We start from the raw sequence: 27059 nt of genomic DNA, 5'->3' as shown, positions 1-27059 counted from the left end.
CATTCTGGGAGGCTGAGACAAGAGGGCTTATACGTTCAGGCCCAGCCTGAGCAACTTTGAGACTTATAGAGACCCTGTCTCAAAATTAAATGCAAAAAGGGTTGGAGATGTAGCTAAGTGGGAAGGCCTGGGTTTGGTCCCCAGCAGCACACACACACACACACACACACACACACACACACACACACACAATGACAATGACCCAGTGTGTTGCAGTACTGTTGAGGGGACTGTGAGGATACATGGGCCCTAGAAAGTTGATGTTTATTTGATGTCAATGCTTTTATAAGACACATCCCTACCCACTGTCACTTTAATCAGACTTGCAAGGCTCATCACAGATAGTTAGGCCATGTTACTGCTGAGGACACTGAGACTCAGAAGAGTTCGGGACCACCAGGAGGATCATACAGGGCAACCACAAGCGAAGTGTGCCCACCCCACATCCAGACACTCGATCTACACAACGTGAGGCTCCTTGGCCCCCGTGTTTCATCAGACCCACCAGTCACATACCTGCTCAGCGTTCTTCTCAGGGAACATGGGGCCCAGGAGAGAGATGCAGCCCAGAAGGACCCCCAAGCAAGCACTCTTTCCATCTGCACTACCCTCAGCCCCCGCTCAGCCCATTCCAGCCCCATTCCCTGGACAAAAGAGATCTAGGGGTTCCATAAACACACTTCAGCCCTGTTGTGTGTATGTAAAAGGCCCCAACTCTACAAGGAGCCCTCTCTGCCCACACCTGGGGGCAGAGTTCTTTCCTGATCCACTTCTCCCCTCCTCCTTGGATGCCCTGAGGAGAGTCAGGGAAGGTTTCTGGGCACAAGGACCCCTGGCACTGTGCACCATGGGGCACTTCCCTGCTGACACCAACCCCCAAGATGCAGGTCAGAAACTAGATTCTGATCTGTCTACCTCAGTTTCCTAAGACAGCTCTTGCTTATTAAAATGGGTTCATTTTTCAGACTCACTCTTTATCTCATGATCTACAGTCTCTCTGGGGATAGAGTGCTGTGGTGTTGGCCACATTGCCTCAGCTCAGGAACAGATCCATTGCAAGACATTTCCAGAACGAAGATGCACATTCCTAAAGGGGGAGGCGGAAATTCATTCAAAAGACAGCCTCATAATTGGGGCTCCAAATCAGCCTTGTTGTATTTGGGGCTGCCCAGTGCAATCTGGGCTGGTCACAGCTTTAGCACCTGGCCAGCAGCCCCTGCCCATGACCCAGCTCTCACCCAGGGGCTCTTGTTAGCTTTTTTATGCAAAGATCACCAGCTCTTTGAAGAACACATCTCGATAAGAAAAAAAGGACAAAAAAAAAGGACCTCAGAAGAAAGAAACAAGACACACCAAGAAAATATTTACATCTGTAATTCCAAGCCTCAGAATTTAGCATCTGCGAAATAAGACCAGAATGCTATAAAAAGCGAACATTCAGAGAATGCGGAAGAGTGCAGCTCTGCTTCTGCGGGTGTCGGACGTGGTCCAAGCAGACTTACTGTCTTCTATCCCTACTTTTGTGGTCAAGAAGCCCGAGGAGATGCACCATGGGGAAGAGGAGGTGGAGACCTTCACCTTTCAGGCAGAAATTGCCCAGCTCGTGTATCTCATCATTAATACCTTCTACTCCAACAAGGAAATTTTCCTACAGAAATTGATCTCTAACGCTTCTGGTGCCTTGGATGAGATCCAGTATGAGAGCCTGACAGACCCTTTAAAGTTGGACAGGGGCAAAGAGCTGAAGAGTGACATCATCACCAACCCTCAGGAACGGACGCTGACCTTGGTGGACACAGGCATTGGCATGACCAAGGCTGACCTCAAACAACTTGGGCACAATTGCCAAGTCGAGCGCGAAAGCGCTCATGGAGGCTTTTCAGGCTGGTGCAGACATCTCCACGATTGGGCTGTTTGGCGTTAGATTTTACTCTGCCTATTTGGTGGCAGAGAAAGTTGTTGTGATCACGAGGCACAATGATGACGAGCAATACACCTGGGAGTCTTCTGTGGGGGGATCATTCACTGTCTGCGCTGACCACGGGGAGCCCATTGGCCGAGGCACCGAGGTGATTATCCATCTCAAAGAAGACCAGACAGAGTACTTGGAGGAGAGGCAGGCCAAAGAGGTGGTAAAGCAGCACTCCCAGCTCATTGGCTGCCCCAGCATACTTTATCTGGAGAAAGAACGGGAGAAGGCAATCAGTGATGGTAAGGCAGAGGAAGAAAAAGATGAAAAAGAAAGGAAGATAAGAATGATGAAGGAAAGACCAAGGTTCAAGATGTGGGCTCAGATGAAGAGGAGGATACTGGAAAGAATAAGAAAAAGAAAACCAAGATTAAGGAGAAACACATTGATCATGAGGAACTGAACAAGGTCAAGTCCATTTGGACAAGAAACACTGATGACATCACTCAAGAGGAATATGGAGAGTTTTACAAAAACCTCACCAGTGACTGGGAAGGCCACCTGGCAGTCAAGCACTTCTCTGTGGAAGGTCAGCTGGAATTCAAAGTGTGACTGTTCACTCCTCAGCAGGCTCCTTTTGACCTATTTGAGAACAAGAAGAATAGCATCAAACTCTAACTATGCCCATCATGTGTTCTTCATGGACAATTGTGATGAGTTGATCCCCAAGTACCTAAATTTTATCAGTGGTGTGGTTGACTCAGAGGATCTGCCCCTAAACATCGCCCAGCAGAGCAAGATCTTGAAAGTCATCTGCAAAAACATTGTTAAGAAATGCCTTGAGCTCTTCTCTGAGTTGGCAGAAGACAAAGAGAACTACAAGAAATTCTATGAGGCATTCTGAAAAAATCTAAAGCTTGGAATCTATGAGGACTCCACTTACAGGCAACACCTTTCTGAACTGCTGCACTATCACACCTCTCAGTCTGGACATGAGATAATGTCCCTGTCTGAGTGGGCGTCTCGCATGAAGGTGACACAGAAGTCCATCTGCTGCATCACTGGTGAGATCAAGGAACAGGTGCCCAACTCTGCCTTTGTGGAGCGCGTGCGGAAATAGGCTTTGAGGTGGTGTACATGACTGAGCCCATCGACGAGTACTGTGTGCAGCAACTCAAGGAGTTTGATGGGAACAGCTTGATCTCTGTGAGCAAGGAAGGCCGGGAGCTGCCTGGGGATGAAGAGGAGGAGTAAAAGATGGAGGAGAGCAAGGCCAAGTTTGAGAACCTGTGCAAACTCATGAAGGAAATCTGGGATAAGAAGGTTGAGAAGATGCCAATCTCCAACAGGCTCGTGTCTTCACCCTGCTACATTGTAACCAGCACCTATGGCTGGACAGCCAACATGGAACAGCTCATGAAGGCCCAGGCCCTCCGTGACAACTCTACCATGGATTGCCTGATGGCCACGAAGCACCTGGAGATCAACCCCGATCAGCCCATTGTGGAGACCCTGAGGCAGAAGGCCAAAGATGACAAGAATGACAGGGCTGTCAAGTATCTGGTGGTGCTGCTGTTTGAGACAGCACTGCTGTCTTCTGGCCTCTCCTTGGAGAACCCCCAGACCCACTCCTACCATATCTACCACACGATCAAACTAGGCAGGACATCGATGAAGATGAGATGACTGCGGAGAAGCCCAGGGCTGCTGCTCCTGATGAGGCCCCTTGAAGGGATGAGCATGCATCCCGGATGCAAGAAGTGGATTAGGAGCTCCCGCCGTGGGAAACCTGTGCCCTCTGTGTAGTGTCCCCGTGGCTCCCCAGCAGCCTGAGCGGCCCTGTTCCACCTCTCCCTCTGCTAAATCTAGTGACTAATTTCTCCTGCCCTGTGTTGAAAGCAGAAAGCAAGGGCCTTGGGCTCTATCCTCTCCATAATTTGACAGCAGAGTTGTATGTTGTGTATTGTGATCTTACTTCTTGTTTATTTTGTTCTAAAATTAAAATATGCACAATAAAGATGCAGTTTTATACAAAAAAAGAAGAGCATTTACATTTTACAAATATCAGAATAAAAATGAAAGTGCTGAGTGAATGAATAAAAGATAAAATAGAAATCTTCTAGGCTAAAACATAGGAGAAAAGAGCTTTTCAAGGTTTTATTGAAGAATGAAAAGATCTGCCTAAGCAGCCTACTATCCAACTCTCAGGATATAATAAGGATTCTGAAAAGATAAATGGCCAACTCAGCCTTCGGGGCACTTTCTTACTCAGGAAGACTGAGTCTCCAGACTAGGCACATTCACCGGTACACAGTACAAACAATGAGAGAATCACACCAAGGCACATAAGATGAGGTCAAGATGAGCTATGAGGAAGCTATCCTGAAAGCCTACAGTCAGAGGAAATCAGGAATCAGACAACCTCGAGCCGTAAGTCAGAACACAGAGAAAGGGCTCCCAGGTTGAGAGCACGGTGACTCTACCTTCAAGAAGACCATCCTGGCAGTGTGCAGGCAGCAGAGTGAAGACACGTCAGGCACGCATGTTGGTCTCGAGTGACCAAGTGACCTCTGTGCACCCAGCCTTGGGAAGTTACTAAGAGAATCCACAGATGAGAAATAAACAGCGAATGGAAGGCATGCACCCTAAGGACAAGTTAGGGATTCAACCCAGGAGACAGGTGGCAGGGGCCTCTGTGACCATGGAGAAGGGAAATTCAAAGTTGATTGCTATATTTCAAAGGGCGGAAGTGGCCATGGCCTGGAAGGACAACGGTCCCCAGAGAAGTGACTCTCAGGAGAGTGGTACTGGGAGGTCACCTGGTACATGCAAGTTTGCCAGCATATTTCTGTGTTTCTGACAGAATGAGAACAATTCATAGACCCATAGTTTTAGTTAAAATACAATAGCCATTATCAACTCCAGGAAAAACAAAAGGCTGTACAAGGCACAAAATGGAATTCAAGTCAGCATGTTATGGAATGGTCATGAATATCATTTACTTGATGCCTTCAGTAAACGCTGAATTAGACTTAAGCAAAAAAAAAAAAATGACACTTGGATTAGAATAATGAGAGAATAGTTAGAGTAAGTCTAAAAATTAGGGTAAGCAATATTGAGGGTAATTCTAAGAATAAATCTTTACCTGTGTATCAGGAAGCCCACTGACAATTGAATACCAAAGCTTAATGATTTTTGGTGTAAAATGTTACTTAGAAGGAGGAAGGAAAATGCTAGAACAAATAACTACCATTTGAAAATAATTACATTTGGAGAGAAGATTTGGAATGGGCAATGGGGCAGAGTCCAGGCCGCTCTTTTTTCAGTATAAGTCTTTTAAAACCATTTGACTTTTACAAGTGTGTAGCTTCTTTAACAAACAAAAATCCTAATTAATTTTACAAGCAACTTTTAAAAACTGACAATCTGTACAGAAAGGAGATGTAGCAGATTTTTTGGTTTTGCTTTCATTTTCTTTTGGCTGAGGACTGATCCCAGAGCCCCCACACACACTAGGCATCTGCCCGAGCCCTGTGCCCTGGACCTCTAGCTATTCATTGTTTACCTTGTAGCAGAAATGTGTTTACGCATGGTTTGTATTAAAACAAAAAAATAATGTTTAGTAATTTAAAAAATGCATTGTTTGTTAACTTGAACCCAGGACTCCGAACATCAGTGGGGACAAGGCTGTCATCTAAGGACAGCAGTGAGGTGCTTGGACCAGCAGGCCATGGAAGCCTTGGGCCAAAGGAGAGAGAGAGGAGGGAATTCCCAGCTGGGAGAGAATGTGGAATATTTGGCCCAAAACAAAAAAAAAACCCACACAGAGATTTTGGTTTGAAGCCTTGGAAAACATTTGTTTTTATTCCTCATAAAAAAAAGGATGACGAAGGGAATTATTTGAAATGAGATTTTAACAAGAAAAAAACTCATAACATTTCATTAGCATTCTCTTACCAGCCCATTCGTAACAAGCCTGTGGGCTGTGTTTAAGAGATTCTGCTTCTTTATGATCCTCAGCAAAGCCAACACCCAGGGAGGGGTCAGTTTGTTGTTTGCTTTTTTCTTTTTTTCTTTCTTTTTTTAACATCCTTTTTCCTTTGAGTCCTATACATGATTCACGTTTTTGCAATCATTTTTCCAGAGTCTCTGGGGAGCCAGCCCTCAGGGCCCTGGGAATGCGCATGCACGGATGGAATGTCTCGCGGGCTCAATCTGGTCCTGAAGGAGCTGAGAGCCCCTCCCTGGAGCCCGGGAGTCCCCTGAAAGTGGGAACACGACACCCACCTCCCTGTGTGACTGCAGTGGGTGTCAACTTAAGGAACAGCCTGGGATCCAGTAGGGGCTCAGCAATCAGAAATTACCCTTCCTCTGGCTGCACCCAAAAAGGCACACAATGCTGAAGACCGAGGAGCCTCCTGCTGCAACTGCATCCACACCAGAGAGCCTGCATTCCCCGCATTCTGGCCTTCTTATCATAATTATCTCACAGGCTGATCTGGCTGGAGAAGATTCCCCGGGAAGAGCCACAGAAACTGCAGGAGTGGGGCCTGGCCTCCATGAAATAGGACCCCACCCCCTATTCTATCTTAAAGCCCCAGCTCAGTGAAGTCTTGAAAAAATGAGAAATCAAAGGGCATCAGGCAGTGACAGTGCAGAAAGCTGATCCATGCAGGGTGCAAATGTGATCGGCTGGTTCCCACTCATTCTTGCTGTGTACAGTGACTGCACTGATCGGCCTCTCTGGTGGCCCCTCAGCTTTGCCAGCCTGGCTGGCTCAGAGTGAGAGAGCAGTCTGGGGGGGAATCTCCCAGTCTACCCTCCCACCCTCACCCCTTCTCAGCTGTCTGCTCCCACCTGGCTAAGGGAGGGTAGGAAAGGAGCCTTGGTACAGCAATGGCTTTTGAAGGTCACCTGTCAACTCACTTGACCCTGTTAACAATCCTGTAGGCCTGAGCAGGAACTGCAGTAACTCCCATTGTACAGATGAAAAGACTGATAATATAGAGAGCGAAAACTGTGTCCAAGCCAAGCATGTGAGCACCTGCCTGCAATCCTAGCACTGTGGGAGGCCGAAGCAGGAGGATCACAAGTTAGAAGCCAGGTTGGGTAATGGTGATTTAGCAAGACCCTGTCTCAAAATTAAAAAAAAAAAAAAAAAATAAGAGGGCTGGGGTGCAGCTCAGAGGGGCGGCCCTGCATCCCATCCCAGAGCTGGAAGCGAGTGACCTAGGTCACAGCCTGTTAGTAAAGAGTCAGGATTTGACCCAAGCTCCTGGGCTGCACACTCAGCTGACTCCCTATTCATATCCCACAAAACTGAAGCCCTTAGGAGACGTCAGAGAGCTTCCCAACTACAAAGAAAAGGAGGGGGACTACATTGTCCTCACTCTTGGGGCAGCAGGGGGGCACTGGGGGCAGAGTCCAGCTTCTTGGTTCACTGTGCGGACCAAATTAGGAAAGAAATGTCCTGGCTTATTGAAGACACGGGACAATAATGCTTTCTGCCCACCCCTGCTGGAAGCTCAGTCCCCCCCAGCCCGCCCTGCCTTTGAATCTCTGGGTGTCCTGGCTCTGCGCTGGACAGCAGCATAGGAGTGTGGATCAGAGCCGGGGGAACCATGCACGAACCACCAGGAACCAAGGCTGACTCCTCCTCTTTGCCATCCCCTCCAGATCCAGGTTCCCATGCTGCAGGGCAGGGCAGGGCAGGGCAGGGCAGGGCAGGGCAGGGCAGGGCAGGGCAGGGCAGGGCAGGGCTGCTGATCATCCACCTCTACCTGCTTGCTCCTGAGGTTGCCTGGGGTCTCCCCAGTAGCAGCACTGGAGGCCCCAGAGGTAAGGGGGCCTCTTCGCTCACATGGGGGCCCAGATCCCCACGCAGCAGCTTGAGGGCCTAGGACTGCTGTGTCCAGCAGGGCAGAGTAAGCTTCCACTGAACTGGTGAACAGCGAAGTCGCACTGTGTGCAGGCATTGTCTGAGGTGCTGGAGAGATCAGGGATCTGCCCCCACAGCCCCTACCCTCGTGGAATGAGACACGGTGAGGAGGGACACACAAACCTGTGAGTGTGACCTCTACTGCCCCAGAGCAGTTTATATGAAGAATAAGAGTGCAACTGAGAGGGACAGGCAAGGCTTCTCTGAGGTACTCTGCAGAAATCTGAGCTGGGGAGAGAGCTACAGCCAAGGGACATCACACCAGAAAGGGACCAGCAAGTGCAAAGGGCCCAGGGCAGGGCTGGGACAGCCAGGAGACACAGGGGCTGAGTGGCTGCAGAAGTCATGGGGACAGAGAGCCGGGCCCCAGAAGGCTTTGTGTCCAGGTAAAGATCAGGCTTTTCACTGTGAGCGAGATGAGAAGGCATCAAAGACTTCCAGGCTTCAGCGTGAAAGGATCCAATTTAAACAGATCTCTCCCACGGCTGCTGTAGGGACCGAATAGCACTGACCAGCCAGCCAGGTACAGGAACACCTCCGACCTCCAGTGTCCTCTGCTCTGACCTTGACTTCCCTTCTCATTGCAGCATGATCATAATGCTTGTGTGTGACCCTCGGCTCAAGGGCATTATTAACTAGTGCGATGATCCCTAAGCCCTGTCCAGCAGTCACGTCATTAAGATGACCTCACCTGTGTTTGTGTCACCTTTAGTGAATCTGTTTCTCTGAGGTCTGAGGCTCCACACAGCAGAGTTTGTCTTTGTCCCTCCTTGCCCTGGGCCCTGCCACCAGCCCACTTCCTGGCATATAGGTGGTGCCCAGTGATTGACCATCATCATCTGTGCCCATGACAAACAGGACAAGTGAGGGGGAGTGAACAATCGTGGGACAGATGGGTGAAAGGTTTCCCAAGGTAATGAGCACCCAGCTCCCGTGAGCACACAAGGAGGCATGTGAGCTTGTCCACTCACCCCTTCATTCCCTCAGCAAGCACTGCCCGCTGCCCACAGTGAACCAGGCCCGGTGGTGGCGCCCTCCTGAGCCACATGGTCACACACACCGCCAAGGGGGCAGATGCAGTGTACGGGAGGGTGAGAGCCAGGAAGGAAGAGGCAGCGAGGTGAGCAGGAGCAGAGGGGGCTGCAAGGTCATGGAGGAGGTGGGGAGACACGTCCCGGAAGGAGTCCCAGGCAGCACCCAGAAGGACTCTCATGGGAAACTGCAGAAGGACTCTTGCCCCTGGGCACCTTCAGAAGGAATTGGGGGAACAGGGCTCCCCTGCTCAGGACTTGTGCAGCAAGAGGCTGAAATAGGACCCGATCACCTGCATGCCCCGCCCCATCTGTGTGACGCTGGGACTCAGTTTCCCATGGCCCCTCAGGACGTGCGCTGTGGCCATCTCCGTGTTCTGCCAGCTCTAATGCCAGCCTGCCTCTGCGGAGGCAGCTACATTTTGCCCCCTCTCTCCAGGTGCCAGCGTCGTTAGAAAGCCAGCGTCTGCAGCGAAGGGGCATCCCGCTCCACGGAGACTTGTGTACATGCGAGGCTGCTCTCTGCACCCAGCACCTGCAGGCTCAGCCCTGCCACTCGGAGAGTCTGCTGTTCCTCCGCGATGAACACTCACTAGGCGCAGAGCTCGGGGGACAGGACAGCTATGCAATGTGTGGGTCCAGTGCAGAATAAAAGTTGAGGGGCCCTGGATTCAGAAGCCAGGGCAGGCTGCGGAAGGGGTGGCTGCCTATGGGGCTTTCTCCTCCTTGCTCGCCCTTCCCCGCACATTTTTTGCGGCTTAATGTGGCAAGCAGGATACTCAGAAGCAGGCACAGACCCCAAGAGCCCCCAGGAGCTCCACTCTGGGTCTTTCCAGAGGAGCTCACGCTTAGCCCCTCTTCCTTGGGTTGATCTGTCTGGCCAGGGACAGGAAGGAGACTCAGGGCTTTGCTTCCCCTTCACCTCCCACTGCCCCAACCTGGGGAAGAAAGCTGACCCCAGAGGCACTGCAGTCTCCATGCAGGGCAGTGCAGGTGCCTAGGTTAAAGGGCTCACCTCAGCCAAACAGCCAGAGAGCATGTGTCACTGCCAGCCAGGACAAGGCATTGCAGCCACTGCGACCACTTTCCCACCCTGCCACCCTGGTCCCCACATGGTGTCAGGGAGTAGGGATGCTGGGCAGCGACTGGGAGCAGGAGGCTGGGCAAGGCCTGGATCACCAAAGGATAGGGACAGGCAGCCCTGGACTGTCCCAAGGAGGAATCAGGATGCAGGTCCCTGTCCCTAGTGCATGCTCCATTATCTTCTCACCTTAAACACAAATTCAAAGATGGAATGACTGAAGAATTCAAGGTGGCGAATGCAACATGAAGCTCTGGTGTATCCTTGGTTTTGGTTTGGTTTGGTATTTATTAGTTTGTTGTTTTATCTTTTGGCAGTCCTGGTGATTGAACCGAGGGTCTCCACACTGAGATAGCCCCAGCTCTGTTTTCATTTTCCATTTCTGAAACAGGGTCTCTCTAAGCTGCCCAGACTGGGCTTCAACTTGGGATCCTCCCGCCTCGGCCTCCCCGAGAGCTGAGTCACATGTGCTCTGTGCAGGTCTCTCCACAGCTGTGTTAGTCACACTCCAACAAGGCCAGCCCAGCTGGGAGGTGGATCCAGAACAGGCTGGGCTCAGTGGTAGGGGCTGGGCCCCATCACTCAGAACTGTTCCAGAGATGCCCTTCGGTCCTGGCAAGCTTGCCATGTTGCTGCAGATCTGCGCCCCGGCGGGCAAGCCCACCAGATGGGATGAGCCCCCAGGTCAGTGGGGGAGCCCCTCCAAGCCACAGGTATTTAGCAGTGACACAGGCAGATGGACTTTCTCCTGGGGCCTCCTTCTCTGTGCACAGTGGACATCCATTCATGCTTTGGGATATTTCTCATGGGGCATGTGTGTAGTGGCCGGGTCCCTCCTCTGAGGCTCAAGCCTGCCTTCTCACTCCAGACTCACCCTTTACACCCATCTGTGAAATGGGTGCAGTAAGGAACCTGCCACCCTCATTGCCAGCTGGGGAGGGAAATTGGTGGGGACAGGCCTAGGAGCAGGCTGGACCTCAGAGGCACTCTCCAGATAGAACAGTAGAGGGACCCCTCCCCTTGTGGAGGCAGTCAGTCATTAGTTGGGAGCACCTGGCTCTTCCTGTCCTGCAGCCTGACCTCCTTTGCCACCGAAGGTGCTGTCATAGCTCATAGCTGTCACTCCCCAAGCCTCCTGTGCCCAAAGCAAGGCTTTGAAGGGGGTTGTCTTCTGAGGCTGTCACAGCTAACTGGGTTGGCACCCAGTATGCCTATGCCATGGGCAGGTGCCCTCTCCTCGCTACCTTCTGTGCCCTTAACCAAACTGCAGGCTCCCTTCAGCCTCAGTTTCCCAACCAAGACAATGGCTGTGTGCCACCAGAGCGCCTCTCCAAGCTACAGCCAGAGGAGGCAAACCAGGCCAGCCAGGCAGGGAGGACAGCGATTCTGCATGGAGCTCACCAGCCTCAGCATTCTGGTGTGTTTCTGCATTCACATCGCAAGCAAGGGGTGGCTGGGACCCCTGCGTGCCCCCTGTGTGCCCAGAAGCCCTCACTCAGCCTCTTCCTGTCTGCCCTTACCAGGTGTTTGTCACAGTTAATTCTGGGCTCACAGAGGACAGAAAATCATCTCCTACCCTTCCTGTCACCATGCAAAGTAGAGTGCCCTCTGCTCCCAAGACCCCCTTCCTGCACCTTGCCACCTGAGAAGAAGCAGAGCCTTCGTGTCCCTGTTGTGTGTTCTGTGCGCTGCCTCGAAGGCACTGCCCGCTGCTCCTCGCCCCAGCCCAGGTAGGTTGCATTCTGGTACCTAGAAACCCGAGGCTTAGCTCCCAAACCACAGGCTAAGTGGTGAGGAGCTCTCCTGGACTGCTCCCGCGCCACGGTGTGGTCCTGCTCTAGTCATTTCACCGCGCCTCAGTCTACTTGTTTTTGAAGTGGGGGTAATTAATGGTGGCACACACGCCTGGCAGCGAGCCTTCCTTGGTATGATCTGAGTGGAGATTTCAGAAAGACTCCTGCTCCGTCCAGGCTTCTGGACCGCTGGGCTAAGGCAGGACAGGGGAGCTTGGGCAGCAAGGACACCTCCAAGATCACTGCCAGCCCGCAGCCACCAGGGGCAGACAGAGGCAGCGCGCGGAGGGCTCTTTCCCTCCTACTTCTTCCACCTTACTGGGATCATCACCACCCATGCAACAGAGGAGAACCCGGAAGGGTCAGGGAGCCACCCCAGCTCTCAGCCTGCCGTCCCCTACAGCTTCCAGGGCTTCTGGCTGGAGGAGCCCTCATCGACCCGCCCCCACCCCGTGCCCGAAGGAGCTCACCCCAGGGAAAATGACCAGCGAACCTTGCTGAAAGCAGCACAGTCGGAGAAATGGTGACGCCCACGACGGAACCGCCTGAGGGGCCACAGAGAGGCGGGGCGCTGTGCAGACTTGGGGAAGCGGCCGGGTGAAGAAAGGCTTTGGAGATGCGCGGACTCCCCGCGTCTCCGCGAACGCCAACTCCCGCAGAGAGGATCCTACACACAGGCCCTTCGATCCCTGCACAGGAATGCGGGGAAGAGGCGACCCCTGCCTCCCAGGATAGCGGGTTCAGATACTAGCAAAGGCTCCCCGCGGGGAAACCTGGAAGAAAAAGCAGAGCCACGGAGCGGCGGGCGGGGTGGTCGGATTGCAGGCTGAGAGCTTTCTAAGTCATCTGCCCCTAATCAACCCCGAATCAGGAAGGATTTTAAATTCGCTCCCAACTCACCAAAGTCTTTGGTGACCGTGGGAGCCAGGCATTAGTGGCAAATTCCAAAACTTCGGGAAGGAGAGGTGCAGGGACTTGCTAGGGGCCACCATCCCGAGAGGGGCAGCCAGGATTCATTGGCCACCGACTTCCGGTAGGTGCAGACACTGCCCTGCCTTGATAGTCCTCTGAGGGACTCACAATTGGCATTTATTGCTGGAGGTACTGAGTATCTCACAGGGTATTTTCCTTTACTACTATTCCAGTAACTACAAAACATTCTTGCAAGTGCACAACTTATATCTGGGGAAACAGGGACTCAGAGAAGTTAAGTAATCTGTCCCAAATCGCACAGCTATTAAGGGCCAAACCCTGGACTCATCCATAGAGAATGAGTCTTAGCCCAAGACCGCCCCGCAGCCGGCTTCAGGTCCGGCCTGACTTCTGCAGTGTTAGGGTCCAGGCAGACCTGAGCGTGGACTCCGCCCGCGCGGGAGTGCTGCGTCAGGTCTGGCAAGGCCTTTCAGGTGCTCTGCACAGACAGGCGATGGTGAGCCTGCGGGCTGTCAACGTGGGGCCCAGAGGTGCCCGCAAGGGAGATCTGCTCACATGCACACACCAGGTTCCGGTTGCGCGGGCGCGCGCGCGCACACACACGCATACACACACCCTCCCTTCCCTGCGCAGCCAGTCTCTGCCCTGCGCTCTCGTTCCCAGCTGGTCTCTCCCACCCTCCCTGCACCTCTCTGCTGGGCCTCTTTCTTTAGTCTCTGCCACTGAAGTTTCCTGCGCCTCCTTTCTAGGTTTATCTAAATTCGTCTTATTTCTGTCTCTGAGTCTCCTCCCTACCAAGATTAGGGCCTCCCAGGGTCACCAGGTTACCAGGTCTCGGGAAGGGACGTCATCGGAGGGTGGAGTGTTTCTCTCTAAAAAGTGCATCTGTGTGTTGTGATGTGCACATTGTGTGCCTGTGTTGGTGTGTCTGGTTCTGTGTCAGTTGAAGTTTAGGGTTCCAAAGTGTATGGCGCATCTTAGTTGTGTGTGGGCAGCGAAATGCGCAGATTGTGGTTGTGTGTGGTGTGTGTTGGGTGGGGGTCTGATGGCTGTTCTGTGTGCTGCGTGCGTCCGTATTGGGTTTGACTGTTGGGCGTTGCGCTCCTGACGTGTGTCAGCTGCCTGTGTCTGCGCTTGCAGTCTGCAGGGCGCATGTTCACAGGCGCTCGCGGAGAGCAGGGCTTGGGCCGCCGGAGGGCGCTCTGAAGGAGCAGCCGGGTGATGCGGGGTCTTGGGGCCAGCCGTGAGGCTGTGTACCCGCAGGGGACTTCTGCTAAGGAGTGGAGCAGTAGGGATTTCCGGGAGGCTGAGTGGGGGCTCGGGAAGCCTTGGGGAGGGGCAACTGGCTGGGGTATGGGGGGGGGGCGTCCGTGGTAAGGACCGCGGCGCGAGCGAGTGGCGAGGAAGGCGGGACAGAGTCGGGGAGGCCGCGCGGCCTCGGGGCCCGGCCAGGCCGGCGCCAGCCACCGAGTTGAAAGGCGGCCGCGGCCTCGGCTTGCCGCTTCCCATTGCGCCCCCGAGGGTTCTGGACGCGGCACTGGCCTGGTCTCAGCTGGGCTCACCTCGGGGTCCGGGGTCACGACAGGGGACACAGTGGTGGGATGAGCGTTCCCGGTCCCCGCCTCGCGAGTGGCCGTCCTCGGAACCCCAGTGGAGAAGCAAGCCCTAAACTCAGCGCATCGGGTGCGAGCTCTCCAGCCTCCCCGGCCCAGCCTTACCGGTCAGACGCCGGTACCGCGCAGACCTGTACGGAGCTGGGCGCCGCGGGTCCCCTGCGCCACCCGCTGACCTCTCTCTTGCCGGAAGTGCTCAGGCCTTGGGAGCCTGAGTCCTGCGGCGCAATCGGAAACGCGGTCCACAACCCAAGGCGCCCCTGAAAGGCTGTGCGTGCCGGGAGTGACACGCCCGTCCCTGCTCTGGGGACCTCGCTGCTCACGCTCAGAGGTCCAAGCCTAAACTCATAGCTAAGGCCCAGATCCCTGGCACCTGGTTTTCCAAGAACCATTCTGGCAGTAGGTGACCCTCAACTTGAGGGTCCTGGGCAAAACGCGGCAAGCGTGGAATCTTTGTTGGAATCCCTGCTCTGCCTATTAATTAACTGTGTCACCGTGGGAAAGCCAGATCACTCCGTGGGCCGCAGTCCTTCTGGCTGCGAAGAGACCCTATTCCTAGTCGGTGGCACAGCGCGCGGGAACCCACCGCACACAGTAGGCCCTGGATGTAAGAGCAGAAGTGCCCAGTGCAGCCCCCACGCGGTCGTGGCGACTCTGCACCTGGATCTTAAGGTCCTAGGCGGAGCGGGAAACAGATCCGAAGAGGTCAGGCCTGGGTGCCCCTGCCCACCCTGCCCTGGCTTGTAAACTGCGCACGGAGTTCAACGTACTAGAGTGGATGAGAAGTGGTGCGCAGGGCCCTGCGGCCAACCCCACCGCCTCCACCACACTCGACAGAGTGTGGCCCCAGAGCACCACCTTACACCAGTGTCCCCCTGCACCAGTGCCACCCAACACCAGTGTCGCCCTGCACTCACCACCCCATAGCACTGTTGCCCTGCACGAGCGCCACCCCATCCGGCCAGCATTTATTGAGTGCCTTCTGTGCGCACACCTCCTGGAGAAAAGGTATTCGGAGATGAATGCAGAAAAAGGGCCAGACAGACGGGAAGAAATTTTAACAAAATGCAGAGGCCCTGAAGCGCAGCGAAACTCGTGGAGGAGCAGAGGCACGCGGGCGAGGGTCCGGGGCGGCGGGCCCCTTCCACCCAGACTGGGACACAGGGCGCAGGGGGCGGGGAGGCGCGCCCGCCTCACCTCGCCTGCAGCTACCGCCTCGTTGGAGCCGCGGCGCGACTGCAGAGCGCGAACCGTTGCTCATTACCGCAATTATGTTGCTCTAAATTTGCCTCGACCCTAAATTACCAAACTCAGAGGAGCCAGGAGGCCCCAGAGCCCGGGCCAGAGGAGACACCCGATCCCGCCCCGCCATTCCTTTATGCCCAAGGAGTGGAGAGGAGGCTAGCGCTGCAAATATGGTCATGCTGAGAAACCTCAACCCAATCGCTATTTTCCGGGTGCCTTCCTGGGGCCGGGAGGTCCCCAGGCCCATTCCGCAGGTGAGGAAACTGAGGTGGGGGTGGCATGAGTTTACCCAGCTGAGGTCATTCAATCGGTAACAAGGCAGGTGTGGATCAGGAGAACCGAATCTGCTTGTCTGACATGAAGCTTAATTCTCCTGAGACCAGAAAATCACCAAAGGTGCTTCAGGAAGGAGCCCATTTTTGTTCTGGGGGTGAGGGTGCACTGCAGGCCAAAAGCTTAATTTATAGAGAAAGGTAACATAAGTGGAGGTGACCCCTTGCATCTATAAGCAGCAGTAATGTCTGCCAGCCTTCCAAAGCCTTTGACAGGCTCTGTGGTGTGGTGAAGCCCAAGGCCTGGCGGCAGAGCTCCTTTGGGATGAGGAATCCTAGAGGCCTATGCTGGCCAGCCCAGCTGGAAGCTAGCCGGGGCTGAAGGTCACTGCCTGATCACCTCTGGACTGTCTGCTGTGGGGCACAGCACCCCACAGTTGGTTTGTTTTCCTTAGGGCATGGACTGTGATAAGTTTAGGCCACAGCTGCAGTGTGAAGACAGCCCAGGCCCCAGCATCCGGGGCTGGAGGGTGCAAGGGAGCCACTGCTGAGCGCATCCGGGCCAGCTTGACTCAATCCCGGCTCTCAGAGTTCCTGTGCTGACCCCAGCTCCAGGGCTAGAAAGGGCAGTGTGCTCTGTACCTCCCTTCTCTCTGTGGAGAGCTGGCTACTCCTCCTTAAGCCCAATGCCAGCTACAGGGTTCTCAGAACCCTTGAGCTACTGCTCCTCTCCTAGCTGCTCCAGGCGAAGGTTGCCCAGGACTTTCCACCTACCAGACAGAGGCTAAGAAGAGGGGCACTAAGGAAGCATTAAATGATGCTGCCAACACCCAGGAGAGCAGAGTGGCCCGGGGAACATAATGGGTTTTATTTACTGTCTTGCACATCCTTGCAGAATTCCTGCCAATAAGCCTAACTTGGCATTTGTTCAAATAGTGCATATTCTCGCTGGAACCTGAACTTGACTTATTCCATAAAAACAAAGCCAAGTTTGTGAATGCTGTGGAGCAGGACCTTGCAAGGAATTTGCCAAGGTGAGTATGTACAGTCGCCCCAGGTTTTCCAGGAAGTTTGATGTCCCTGTGGCATGTGTTTCTGTTTTTGTAATAGGGATTGCAGTAGGGCTGCAAAGGTGCCCAGTGTGGCAGCTCAAAATTAGCTCCACAAACCTTCCATCCTGGTGGTGATTTAGAAGCCCAGCAGCCACTTCCATCCCCCACTCGGCCTCCGGTGGGAAAAGTGGGTTGGGAGGGAGGAGGGAGTTCATCCTTTAGCTGTCTACAGTCATCAAGCCATTTGGGCGATCCACTTTGTTTTCATAGACAGGTTAAAAGGGGGACGAAAATAAAGAGCTGGTTATGGGTCACCTGAGCAAGTGTCCATTTCAGCTTAAAGTGAATTGGAAATGGAAAACTGAGCCTAATTATCCCAGGTAATTGCTCCAATTCTCCACTTGACTTTGCTAATGCAGCTGTCCCGTGCGTCCCACATGACACCTGCTGTGTTCCTGCACAGCCTCCTGTCACTCTGGGAAGTGGCTGGTGTAAAGTTATCTTGAAACTGTAAAAGTAACTGTCTATGTGAAGTAAGATTAAAATGCAAGACTGAATCAGCAGAGAGATCATTTCTTGTAGCTTAAAATTAATTTATTTAACAAATATAACTATAATATAAATGATAATAAAATTTCAAATATACAGTATATTACATAGTACACACAGTCCCTTCCAAAGGGGGTTTTGAGAGCCGTGAAAATGTACTGTTAAATAGAAACAGATTTTTTTTTTATTTTGTAATTTTCTTCTGGTACTAGTGAAAGAGAGGTCCCTTCAACCTACCTTCGCAGTGCATCTGTGTGCCCTGCCCCCCGGAGCAACGTTTGGCTGTTGGAGCTCTCTTAAATTTTCCAAAGGAAGGAGATGGCATCCACCTCCCGCATGTTCTTCCTTTTCAGAGACTGTTCTGCTTTCTCTGCACTTTGCCTGCTTGTGTGAGGACAGAAGCGACGATGGCAGACACAGCGGTCTTAGTCCTGTTCCACTGCTAGTTCTGCACGGGACCTTCCTTAAATCTCTTGGCCTCTCTGGCCCTAGCTTGCCCATCAGTAACTCAAGGGTGTGTGTAGATCTAGATTTTCGAAGAGTACTAAGGACTCTCCCAGCCACTGTTTTGGGGGCAGGATCAGGCTTCAGAGAGTGAACTTGGGGAGCAACCAGAAGAATCAGGGTGCAGCACAGGGGTTCAAAGAAAGGGGCCAGCGGTGCTGAGTGGGGAGTGAGCTGCAGTAGGAATTCTGCTGCTTGTAGACGCAGGCTGGAGGAATCCGCTGGCACTGCAGGTGGGCAACGCTGGGCCACCTATGTCAGATGGTACATGCTGTAGCCCACATGGGCCGTGTAGAGTCCCACGGGTGCCACTGGGAGTGCAGCGCGCTGGAAGGGGCCAGAGGCACTGTAGAGTGAGGCACCCGCTGCTGCGGCCACGGCAGCTGGACCACCGAGGGGAAAAGACAGGCCGAAGGCAGCCGGGGGCAGCATGGGCTTCGCTGCCATCTTCAGTTTCTCCAGCTCAGCCTCCTGCAGTCTCTTGGCCTTGGCACGGCGGTTCTGGAACCAGATCTTTACCTGGGTCTCCGTGAGGCTGAGGGAGCTGGAGAACTCCGCGCGCTCTGCGATGGACAGGTACTGCTTCTGGCGAAACTTGCGCTCCAGAGCCAGCAGCTGCGCCGTGGTGAAGGGCGTCCGCGGCTTGCGGTTGGTCTTGTGCTTTCGAAGGGTGCAGGCTGGGGGACTCAGCCGCCCTAGGGGCCGTGAGAGAAAAAGGCAGGGGGTTACGAGAGGGAGAGCGGCGCTGGAGCATCGTCAGCCCACTGCATAGGGAATGTTGGTGCCCATGCCAGCTCTGGAGAGCCACCAAGCGCCCTGGTGCTGGGCACCACAGAAAGCACTTGAAAAATACTTTTTATTCCCGGCAACCCCACAAGGAAGCCAGTCCTGTCTACCTTTTGCAAATGAATCCACTAAGGTTCCAGATGAAACATGCTCATATTCAAAGCCCAGTGCTCACATACAGGGCAGGCACACAGCTGGGCACAAGTAGAACCACCTTTATTTGGGATGGCAGGTTAAGGAGGCCTTCCACAGAGGGGCCTCCGCCCACAGCCACTGGCAGAGGGATTGTGGATGTTCCTATGGGCAATGAAACATACAGGAGGCTGTGTGCATTTCGTCCTGCCCACTGTCACCCCACGCTCTTTGCAATTGGCCAGACACCTATCTGTACCCACCAAGCACCCCATGCTAGGTTGGGCTGCCATCTGGCATAGATTCCAGGTCTCCAAAGATTGAACGCTTTCCTCTGAAACAAGGAGAGGTTCTGGGGCTCAGTCCCTTAGTGGGGTTGTGGCCACCACAGAGGTCAGACTGTGGCCCACCCTCTTAAGTATATCAAGTGCCACTTGACACAGTAGAGAAGCCACAGCTGCTTCTCATGTCTCCATTGCCTCTTGGCCTTGGGACCCCTTCTAGTGTGGAGGCTGGCTTCACTCACAGCTCTGTGTGCGAACACCCACGGTGCCTGACTGTCTTTTGATTGTGGCTCCTAAATAGACAATCCTGGAAGATGGAGACCTGGATCCAGAGGCTGGCAGTAGGCTGCGTGCATTTCATCCTCTGGAGCTCCACCTCTCACTGAACCCGGATAAAACAAGCAACTGATTATCTGCAATCAGAGTCCAGTTAATTTTGGGAGTCACTGGGCCCAAAGCCCCAAGGCAAACTCTCAAGTAGTGGGGAGGAAGCTCGGCCCACGCAGCAGCCGTCCTAGGGGAAGGGAAGTGGATTGAAGGGGATGGCTCACCACGCGGGTTTTGCCCAGCGCGCGCTTTTTTTTTTTTTTTTTTTTTTTGGTAACGATCTTTGGTCTCTCCAATCACCAGGATGTGAGTCAAACGAAATCTTGAGCTAACATCCCCTTACCCTCCCGGGCGCGGGAGGCCACTGTGATTTCGGGAAGCAGTTGGCCGGGACTGGCTTTCCTCCAGGCCGCCAAAGGGGCTGAGGCAAGGGAAACGTCACCTTCTTAAGCAGCGACAGCCCAGCGCTGGGCCACCTTCTCTAGGCATTAGGCCCAGGGAGGGGTCTGCTTTTCAAAGACGTTTAATCCCCAGATAAAAATCATTCCTCAGCATCACGCCATTGAATTTGTGCTGCTATTATGCTGCACAAAATAATCGAAGGAAACGAGGAAAACTTGGGAATTTCCCGTGCTCCTGAAATATCTCCGAGGAGTGTTCACTGGGCAAAGAAGCCTCGGCCGGCCTGAGAAGTCTTGGAATTACCCCGCCTTGGAGGGAGCCGTTAGGGGCTGGTGTCCTCTTCGATGGCCCAGTTCGAAAGGCTTGGGAGCTTTGGACAAGATAGAGGGCGCCACCCCCAGACGTGGAGCCTGCCCCGCCCCCTCCATGGAAAGGGCCCCCTCCCCCTTGGTCAACCATCCCCCAAAGCACCAAGCATCCACCTTTAATTTGAAAGGCGCGAGGAATCTCTTGGCAAAGAGATTCGGTGTTTTAAAGGGTCGGAGTGGGGGGCAGGTTGTTAGAAGAAAGTGAAACTCCGAACACGGAGGATGCCCGGGCCACTACCGCCCATCCCCTCTTTTGGAGGTCGCATAGTAAGATAGGGTCCTTTCGCGGGTGCAGGGAAGGAAGGTGCCCTGGCTTCGGTGTCCTACAAGTGACCTCCCACCCGCAGCTTCACAGCGCCAAGGCGAGAAGCCGGTGAAAACAGACCTGGAGCTGGGCCTCCAGCAGGCCTCGAGCTCTTCCTGGGTGGCAACAAGCACCATCACCCCCCCCCGCGCGCGCGCCCGTGACGCCCCGCAGCGTGGCCTCCAGGTATCCAGCTACAGGTACGCAGACGCCGAGACAGGCAGGCGCCGGTGCGCGCCGGCGCCCCCGAGTCCGCACCCCCTCCCAGCCTGGCCCTTGCCGGATTTCGGCTACTCACTTGCTGGGGGCGGGGAGAAGCGGGGGCTCTGCATCCACGGGGTCCTCTCGGGCTTCTCGGGGCTTTCGGCCTTGACCAGAGCATCTTCTGGCAGCTTGAGGAGTCCTCCCACCGAGAAATGACCGAGCGGCCGAGGCGAGGAGGGTGCGTCTGCGGTGCCCAGCGACCCGGGCCGGGCGACCAGGGGCTGCACCGAGCCACCCGCCGCCTGCGCGCACTCGGCAGCCGCCAGCGAGCTCTCCTTGGCCCCGGGCTTCCTGTGATCGGCCATGAGCGCCTCCACGCTGAAGGGAAGGAGCGAAGGGGGCACTTTGGGCTTGGCCCCCTCCTCCTCTGCGCCCATGGCGGCGGCCACCGTGGCCGCGGCGGCGGCTGGGCCCTGGCCCGCGCCTCCCCCAGCCGGCTTGGCGAAGGCGGAGTCCTCCACTTTGACACCGAGTGGCAAAGAAGTCATATCAGCAGCCGGGGCCATGCAGAGCCGGGCCCCTCTCCAGCCACAGCTCAGGCCAGCCGCCGGGCATGGGCTTTGGGTGGGCTGGGAGCTCGGGCGGTTCTGGGAGCGCTCGGGGCCCTGGCCGGGCGGACTCTCCGCGAGCGCCACCCGCAGCTCCCGAAGGCCGGCTCCGGGGCGCTGGGCCTGACTCGCTGCCTCCACCGCCGCCGCCGCCGCCGCCGCTGCCGCCGCCACCCGGCACGGGCCGAGCTCCCGGGCGCACTAACCGGCTCCGGGTCCGGAGCTGATCCCCAGAGAACTTGCTAATAAGGCCAGGCCAGCGCGGCGGCGGCCAATCAGCGCATGAGGGGGCGGGCCCAGAGCGATCCATTGGGTATCGCTCTTGGGGACTAGCCCCGAGGCGCGCTAGGCCTGGGGGCGCGCAGGGCTGGGGCCGCCCGGGGGCTCGGAGGAGCGGCGGGGGCACCCGGAGACTCTACTCCATGCTAGCCCCGCGGCCTCCCGCGGCCTGGTGCCTGTGCTTCTCCGCGTTTCTGGGTTCTTGGGGACTTAGGTCCTGTTTCCTTCTGTCACTCTGCCCCCCTTCTCTTATCGCCCTTGCCCCCTCTCCTCCCTTTTTCCTTCACTTTTATTTCTCTCCTTCACCGTCTCTCTTACAGTTTTCTTCAATCTTACTTTTTCTCTCTGCACTCCTCTCCACGATCTGCGACTCTTTCAATAGTACGCATTCCTTACAACTGCCTTCTCCATGTAACAAAAACGCGCAGTTGTCTGTCCTAATAGGAAGACATAATAATATACTTAAAAAAAAAAACAAACAAACAACTCGTAATTTTGTTTCTGTTTCAGTCCTTACAATCTTTCTCGGAAGTGGGCCTTCCCGTCTACCTGGGAGTTGGAACAAATTTTGCCAAAGGCGGGCTGCTGTCGGTTCTGTGCATGCAGAAATAGCTACCGGAGTTGCGATCTAGAATTGGTTTACAGGACTCGTCTTTAATCCCAGCCTGCTTCCCCAACTTTTCTTGGGAGGGTCACCCCGCTGCCAAGACGGGCTGGTAAAGGAGCAGCCGGATCCTTTTGATAGAGCATTTACTGAAATAAAACCAACAGAAACGTCAACAAAACACAGATCTGGCCTTAAGGTGACCTCAGAAGAGGTGTCCGAGGAAACAACACTACGCCCCTATCTCGGTGTCGCTAATCGCCCCGGGGAGAGGCGCTTTGGGGGGGGGCGGGGGAGGCAGGCCAGGGAAGGTAGGCAGGAGAAGACAGACGGCTCTTAAGAGTGGATCCTACGGTTCAGTTCGGATTGGGAACTTTTGTTTTGCCAATTTCGGAGGAAACGTGATTTTATTTTTGCCATTGAAAAGGAGGAAAACAGTTGAAGTCACGGAGACCTAAGAGACCTGAACACTCAGTCGGGTCCGGGTTCTTTCCGTACCTTCTCCTTTAGGGTCTCTGGTCCTGGCCCAGGCCGGCGGCTCCCGGGGCCCCAGCGAGGTGATTGGCGACTCACCGGGCCAGCCCTTGAGGGCCTCAGGGTTCTAATCTCCAGGAAACACAAGGGGCTGCAGTGGCCGTTTAGGGGTAATTATCCGAGCGCTCAGGGACAGCGAATTCCCTCGCCTTTTAACTGGGCGCAATAAAAGCTGTAGATTAGGGACGTCCAGATTAAGGAAAATGAATTACTGGACCAGGAACTTTATTGCCCGGACAGACGGCGTCCGGGGTCTGGCAGGAGGGGTCGGGCTGCCTGGCCCCTAGCTGTGTGGAAACCTCGGGGGCGGGTTCGCGAGTACTCGCATCTGTGCGATTTACACCGATTCTCCTGGTTTCTTCCCGACCGACCCGGGAAGACTACAGCTCCGGCGCTGGGCAGGGCTTGGGGCCTCTGCTGCGCTTCTGCCAGGCTGGACACGCGGTGCCCTGGGCCCCCTAAAGTTTGCCCAAGGCAGAAGGCTGTGCCGCCTCGTGTTAAAGCCTAGCGAGACTGCAGGCGGAACTCCTCGTTCGCAGCCCAGCAGGGACCGCAAACTTTTCGGCCTCCCAATTCTAATTAAACTAGCGGAATGACCGCACTATCCCCTCGGGCCAGACTCTTACTGTGTCTCGCTGGTGTGAAACAGGGGTGGAAGTAGGCCCTTGGGCTTTTAGGGCAATATTTTAAAAGCCACTAGTGTCTTTTGCTAGGGGCTTCGCCTTACTCGTCCTCCAGCGACTCAGCATGCGTAGCTTCCCAGGTCACTTTGAGGATCCGATGAAGCTAAGAACCGTCCCGCAGTAAAAGTGCACACCAGCCAAACAACCTCCCTGGCACTGTGCGGACAAGTTCTGGGGAACTCCGGACCCTTTTGGAGTCCGGCAGGGTTTGGGGTCGATGGGTGGGGTGAGGGGGACCTCGAACTCCGAGAGTGGAGCCTCGCAGCACAGAGGGATCCCTGGAAAAACTCACAGCGGTCGCGGGGGACCCGCGCAGTCCGGGGCTGAGCGGGCTGAGAAGGACCGCATCGCTAATTGCGGGGATAAACAATCTGTCACGATCCCTCAGCGCGCCTAATAGGCAGACTAGGATGTTGGTTTTAGGCGCCAGCGGCGGCCGGATCAAAGGCTGCAGCCGGCGCAGAGGCCCTTGAAGTCGCGCCCTCGCCTCCAGGGAGCAAACCGCCTGTGCCCCGGGCCCTGAGTTGCTTCCCGATCCTGTCCTCGAACCCCGGGGCCAGTGTCGCCGTGGAGAAGACGCGTGTGTTGAGCGCAGGATTCAGCCTGCAGCGCAAATCCGAAGAGCTCAGAGGTCCGGCCGGGCCGGCTTCTGGGCTACCGCGCCAGGGCCGGAGCAGCGAGTTAGAGAAAATAAGTGAAGTGCTTTGCTCCTGGTGTCTGTGGCTTTTCCCGCAGGAGCACCACACGCTTTGGAGGGCAGTGAGAGGGCGCACCTCTGACTCGATTCTGGCCCGGCCTTTACCTATTTCCGGGCTGCTGGGCTCAGGAGCTGCAGGGCGAGGGGAGGGGGGCGGCGCCTGTTATCTCGCCGCCAGCACAGACCCCGGCGCTCCTGCCCTTCGCTTCCCGGCGCGGCCACTGCAGCGGGATCGCGGCTGTAATTCATGCCTGGCAAGCGCAGGGCTGGCGGGCGGCAGATAAAGCTCAGCCCTGGCGCTCTGCACCCTTGTCGCCCCCTCCCTCCCCTCTGGCTCCTTTGCCCTAAAGCACTGCCCGCTCCCAACAAAGGGCTTTGCACCTCGCGACCTAAAGATGCCTTCTCGCACAGCCACTTTCTGGGCCACTCAGCGCGTGGTGGGCTTTTCCCCTCCCCCCTCCAACTCTTGCTTTAAGGATGTGTGCCACGCGGGAGCCGGGCGGCATGCCTCCCAGATACTTGCCCCTCTTTAACAAAAAATTTAGAAGGACCCGTCTTTGAGTACTGCTCAACGGCCGGAGCCTCTACCGGCTGGCCTGTCCCTTCAGCCTTCGTTGTCGCCTCCCTAAAGTTTTTGTTTACTTCTCCCCTCCCCTTCCAATGTATTTTGTGGCCTGAGCCCAGGAATCCCTTGTGCATTTTTTAAAAAGTGCAGCTCAGTGGGATCCCCCGGCAATTAGGAGCCCCAAACAATCCTCTTTAATAGAATGAATGTGCTATGAAAACCGATTACCCGGAACGATTTATTTTGGTGGGAATTCACCAATCGCCAGGAGGGAGGTGGAGGGGGCCCCAGAAGAGGTATTTTGTGTCGGGATGGGAGTAGGGCGAGGAGGGAGAAACAGAAAGCCTGGCCCCCAGATCTGCTAACCTGTGAGGGCCCTCCCGACCCCACCCTCTCATCTTTTGGCCTCTGTCACCTAGGAATGAAGGGACCGAGTCCTTTGAGAAGCTGTCTGGGAGCTGCTTGCTCGGGGAGAATTTCACAGCTTTCCAAAGAAAGCCCTGAACAGATGAGAAATCTGGCTTCTGAAGAGCTGCAGAGCCAGAGCCAGGCGCTCGCTGCATCCCGGGCCCTGAGCAGGGTTCTTCTGCCTTCGGAGAGCTTTGGAAGCCTCCCTTACTGCCACATCAAAATAACTGTTCTTCCAAAGTACTTTCTCCTTTCTGGAATTCCTCTCTAAGAGGGCCCGACCTGGGCTTTGAGTCTGCGCAATGCTTTTTACCAGGCATCCAGGAGGAAGAGATAGTGTGGCTGCAGGACTGGGGCCCCTCGCTGCCCTCCCCCACTTGCTTCCTTGTGTCTTCAAATTCGGGAGGGTGAGGAGGGCTAGGATCTGGTGAAAAAGAGCCCCCACCCCCAAATGGCCTAAATTAATGTGATAGCGACAAGAGGGTGCACTTGGGCAAGATGAAAGCAGAGGCCGTCAGGCTCCTCCTAGAGCTCTATAATTATAGATAATATATCCCATTTCAAAGCAATTAGACCAATCAGGCGTAACGAACCACTTTGCTGCTGACGAATAACAAAGGCGCATGGTTATTTAAGCCTGTAGATGTGGGGCAGACCCTCAGGCTCCAGGGGCGACCGAGTGCCCCCCCGTCCGGGCCCTGGCCAGCCGGTCAAGGGCCCCAGCTCAGGTCCAGCCCAGCCTGGAGGGCAAGGTTTTGGATGGGTGGGGGAAGACAGCTGGGGAGTCAGGCCTCGTATACGGGTTTCACAATTTCATTTAATTCTCTGGACTCTGAGAAATAAGTGTTATTATCCTCTGACCCTCAGCTGAAAGAACAGAATCAGAGAGGTTGAGTGTCTTGCTCATGGTCACACAGTGGCAGCACCAAGATGTGGATGCAGGTCAGTCTATACCAGCAAAACCCACTTTTTAATCCACTTTTTCCACTCCCAGGATCAGCCTCTCCCTAGGCGTTTCCAAACCCCTGAATGCGCTGAAGCTCTGCGCAAACCTGCAGTGTTAGTTGGCACTGCCTCCTGTCTGCCCCGTCCAGGAAATGGGTCTTCGCTCCAGCCCTTTCACCCGCTCTGCTGCTCCGCCTTCCCTGGCCCCAGAGTCCTGAGCAGATCCCAGCAGAGCAGAGGGGACCTGGGCCCCAGCTGCTCACTGCACAGCCTGCTAAGGGCCGAAGCTTCGGGCTCGCAGTGTGCTCTGAGAAGCACCGAGATGACGCGGAAGTTGTGGGGACAGGGCGTCACACAGCCAGTGGAGGGACCCACGGGCCAGAACCTCAGCATGGGGCTGGGCGCTCGGTGGCAGTTGATGGCTGGGCAGACGGAGCACAGGCTGCAGTGCAGGGATGGGGGTGCTGGAGAGCAGTCTGCCATCCACCAGGGCAGCCTGGGGATCCCCAGCCTGGTGGGGAAAGGAGGGGACAGGGTGGGGAAAGGGTGGGGTGGGCCTGGGACCCTCCTCCTCAGCTAGCACATTCCTTCTCTCTCCCCAAGGCTCAGCCCTCTTGGGCATTTCTGTTTCTGTGTCTCGGTACCCTCTCCACGCTGCACTCTCCGCAGTGTCCTGTTCCCCAGGTGGCTAGTTCCCTCTAAGCTGCTCTCTCTGTTTTTCTTTCTTGGCCCTCTTGGCCCTCTCTGCCCTCCTCTTCCTCCTCTTCCTCCTCCTCTTCCTCTCCCCAACCAGGACAGCAGGAACCACTCCCTCCAGTATTGGAGCTGAGCCTCCAGGGACTTCCCTCTGGAGCAGGGGCACCTTGGGGAGCAGCCAGAAGTGACCTTCCCCATCCACCCCTGCTGAGGGCTTCCAGCTGGTATTTTAACTCTAAGCCTTGATTTCCCTGCCTGGCCCAAGGGCTGCACCACGGACCTTCCCCAAAGGGGCATCATGAGGATGCAAGGA

At 55.1% G+C, this 27059-nt stretch overlaps 1 protein-coding gene and 1 pseudogene across 1 annotated transcript; one reads left to right on the top strand and one right to left on the bottom strand.

Moving 5' to 3' along the window:
- The first annotated feature begins 1444 nt into the window (after window positions 1-1444).
- Window positions 1445-3678, top strand: LOC101582355 (annotated as a pseudogene).
- A 13776-nt stretch (window positions 3679-17454) lies between these two features.
- Window positions 17455-21523, bottom strand: Msx1 (msh homeobox 1). Its single transcript, XM_004624574.2, has 2 exons — window positions 20822-21523; window positions 17455-18615 (listed from the first exon to the last, which is right to left on the bottom strand). The coding sequence occupies exons 1-2, from the start codon at window positions 21291-21293 to the stop codon at window positions 18173-18175; spliced, it is 915 nt and encodes a 304-aa protein (XP_004624631.1). The 5' UTR covers window positions 21294-21523; the 3' UTR covers window positions 17455-18172.
- Window positions 21524-27059: the final 5536 nt, after the last annotated feature.

This window comes from Octodon degus, unplaced genomic scaffold (assembly GCF_000260255.1).
Source record: "Octodon degus isolate 3935 unplaced genomic scaffold, OctDeg1.0 scaffold00006, whole genome shotgun sequence".
Lineage (NCBI taxonomy): Eukaryota > Metazoa > Chordata > Mammalia > Rodentia > Octodontidae > Octodon > Octodon degus.
This window is presented reverse-complemented; position numbering and strand designations above follow the sequence as displayed.

Bases quoted from the DNA above. Each gene is read 5' to 3' on its own strand.
- Msx1 (XM_004624574.2), bottom strand. From the start codon at position 21,293: ATGGCCCCGGCTGCTGATATGACTTCTTTGCCACTCGGTGTCAAAGTG. The intron at 18,616-20,821 runs GTGAGTAGCCGA...CACGGCCCCTAG, and splicing joins CTTCTCCCCGCCCCCAGCAA to GGCGGCTGAGTCCCCCAGCC.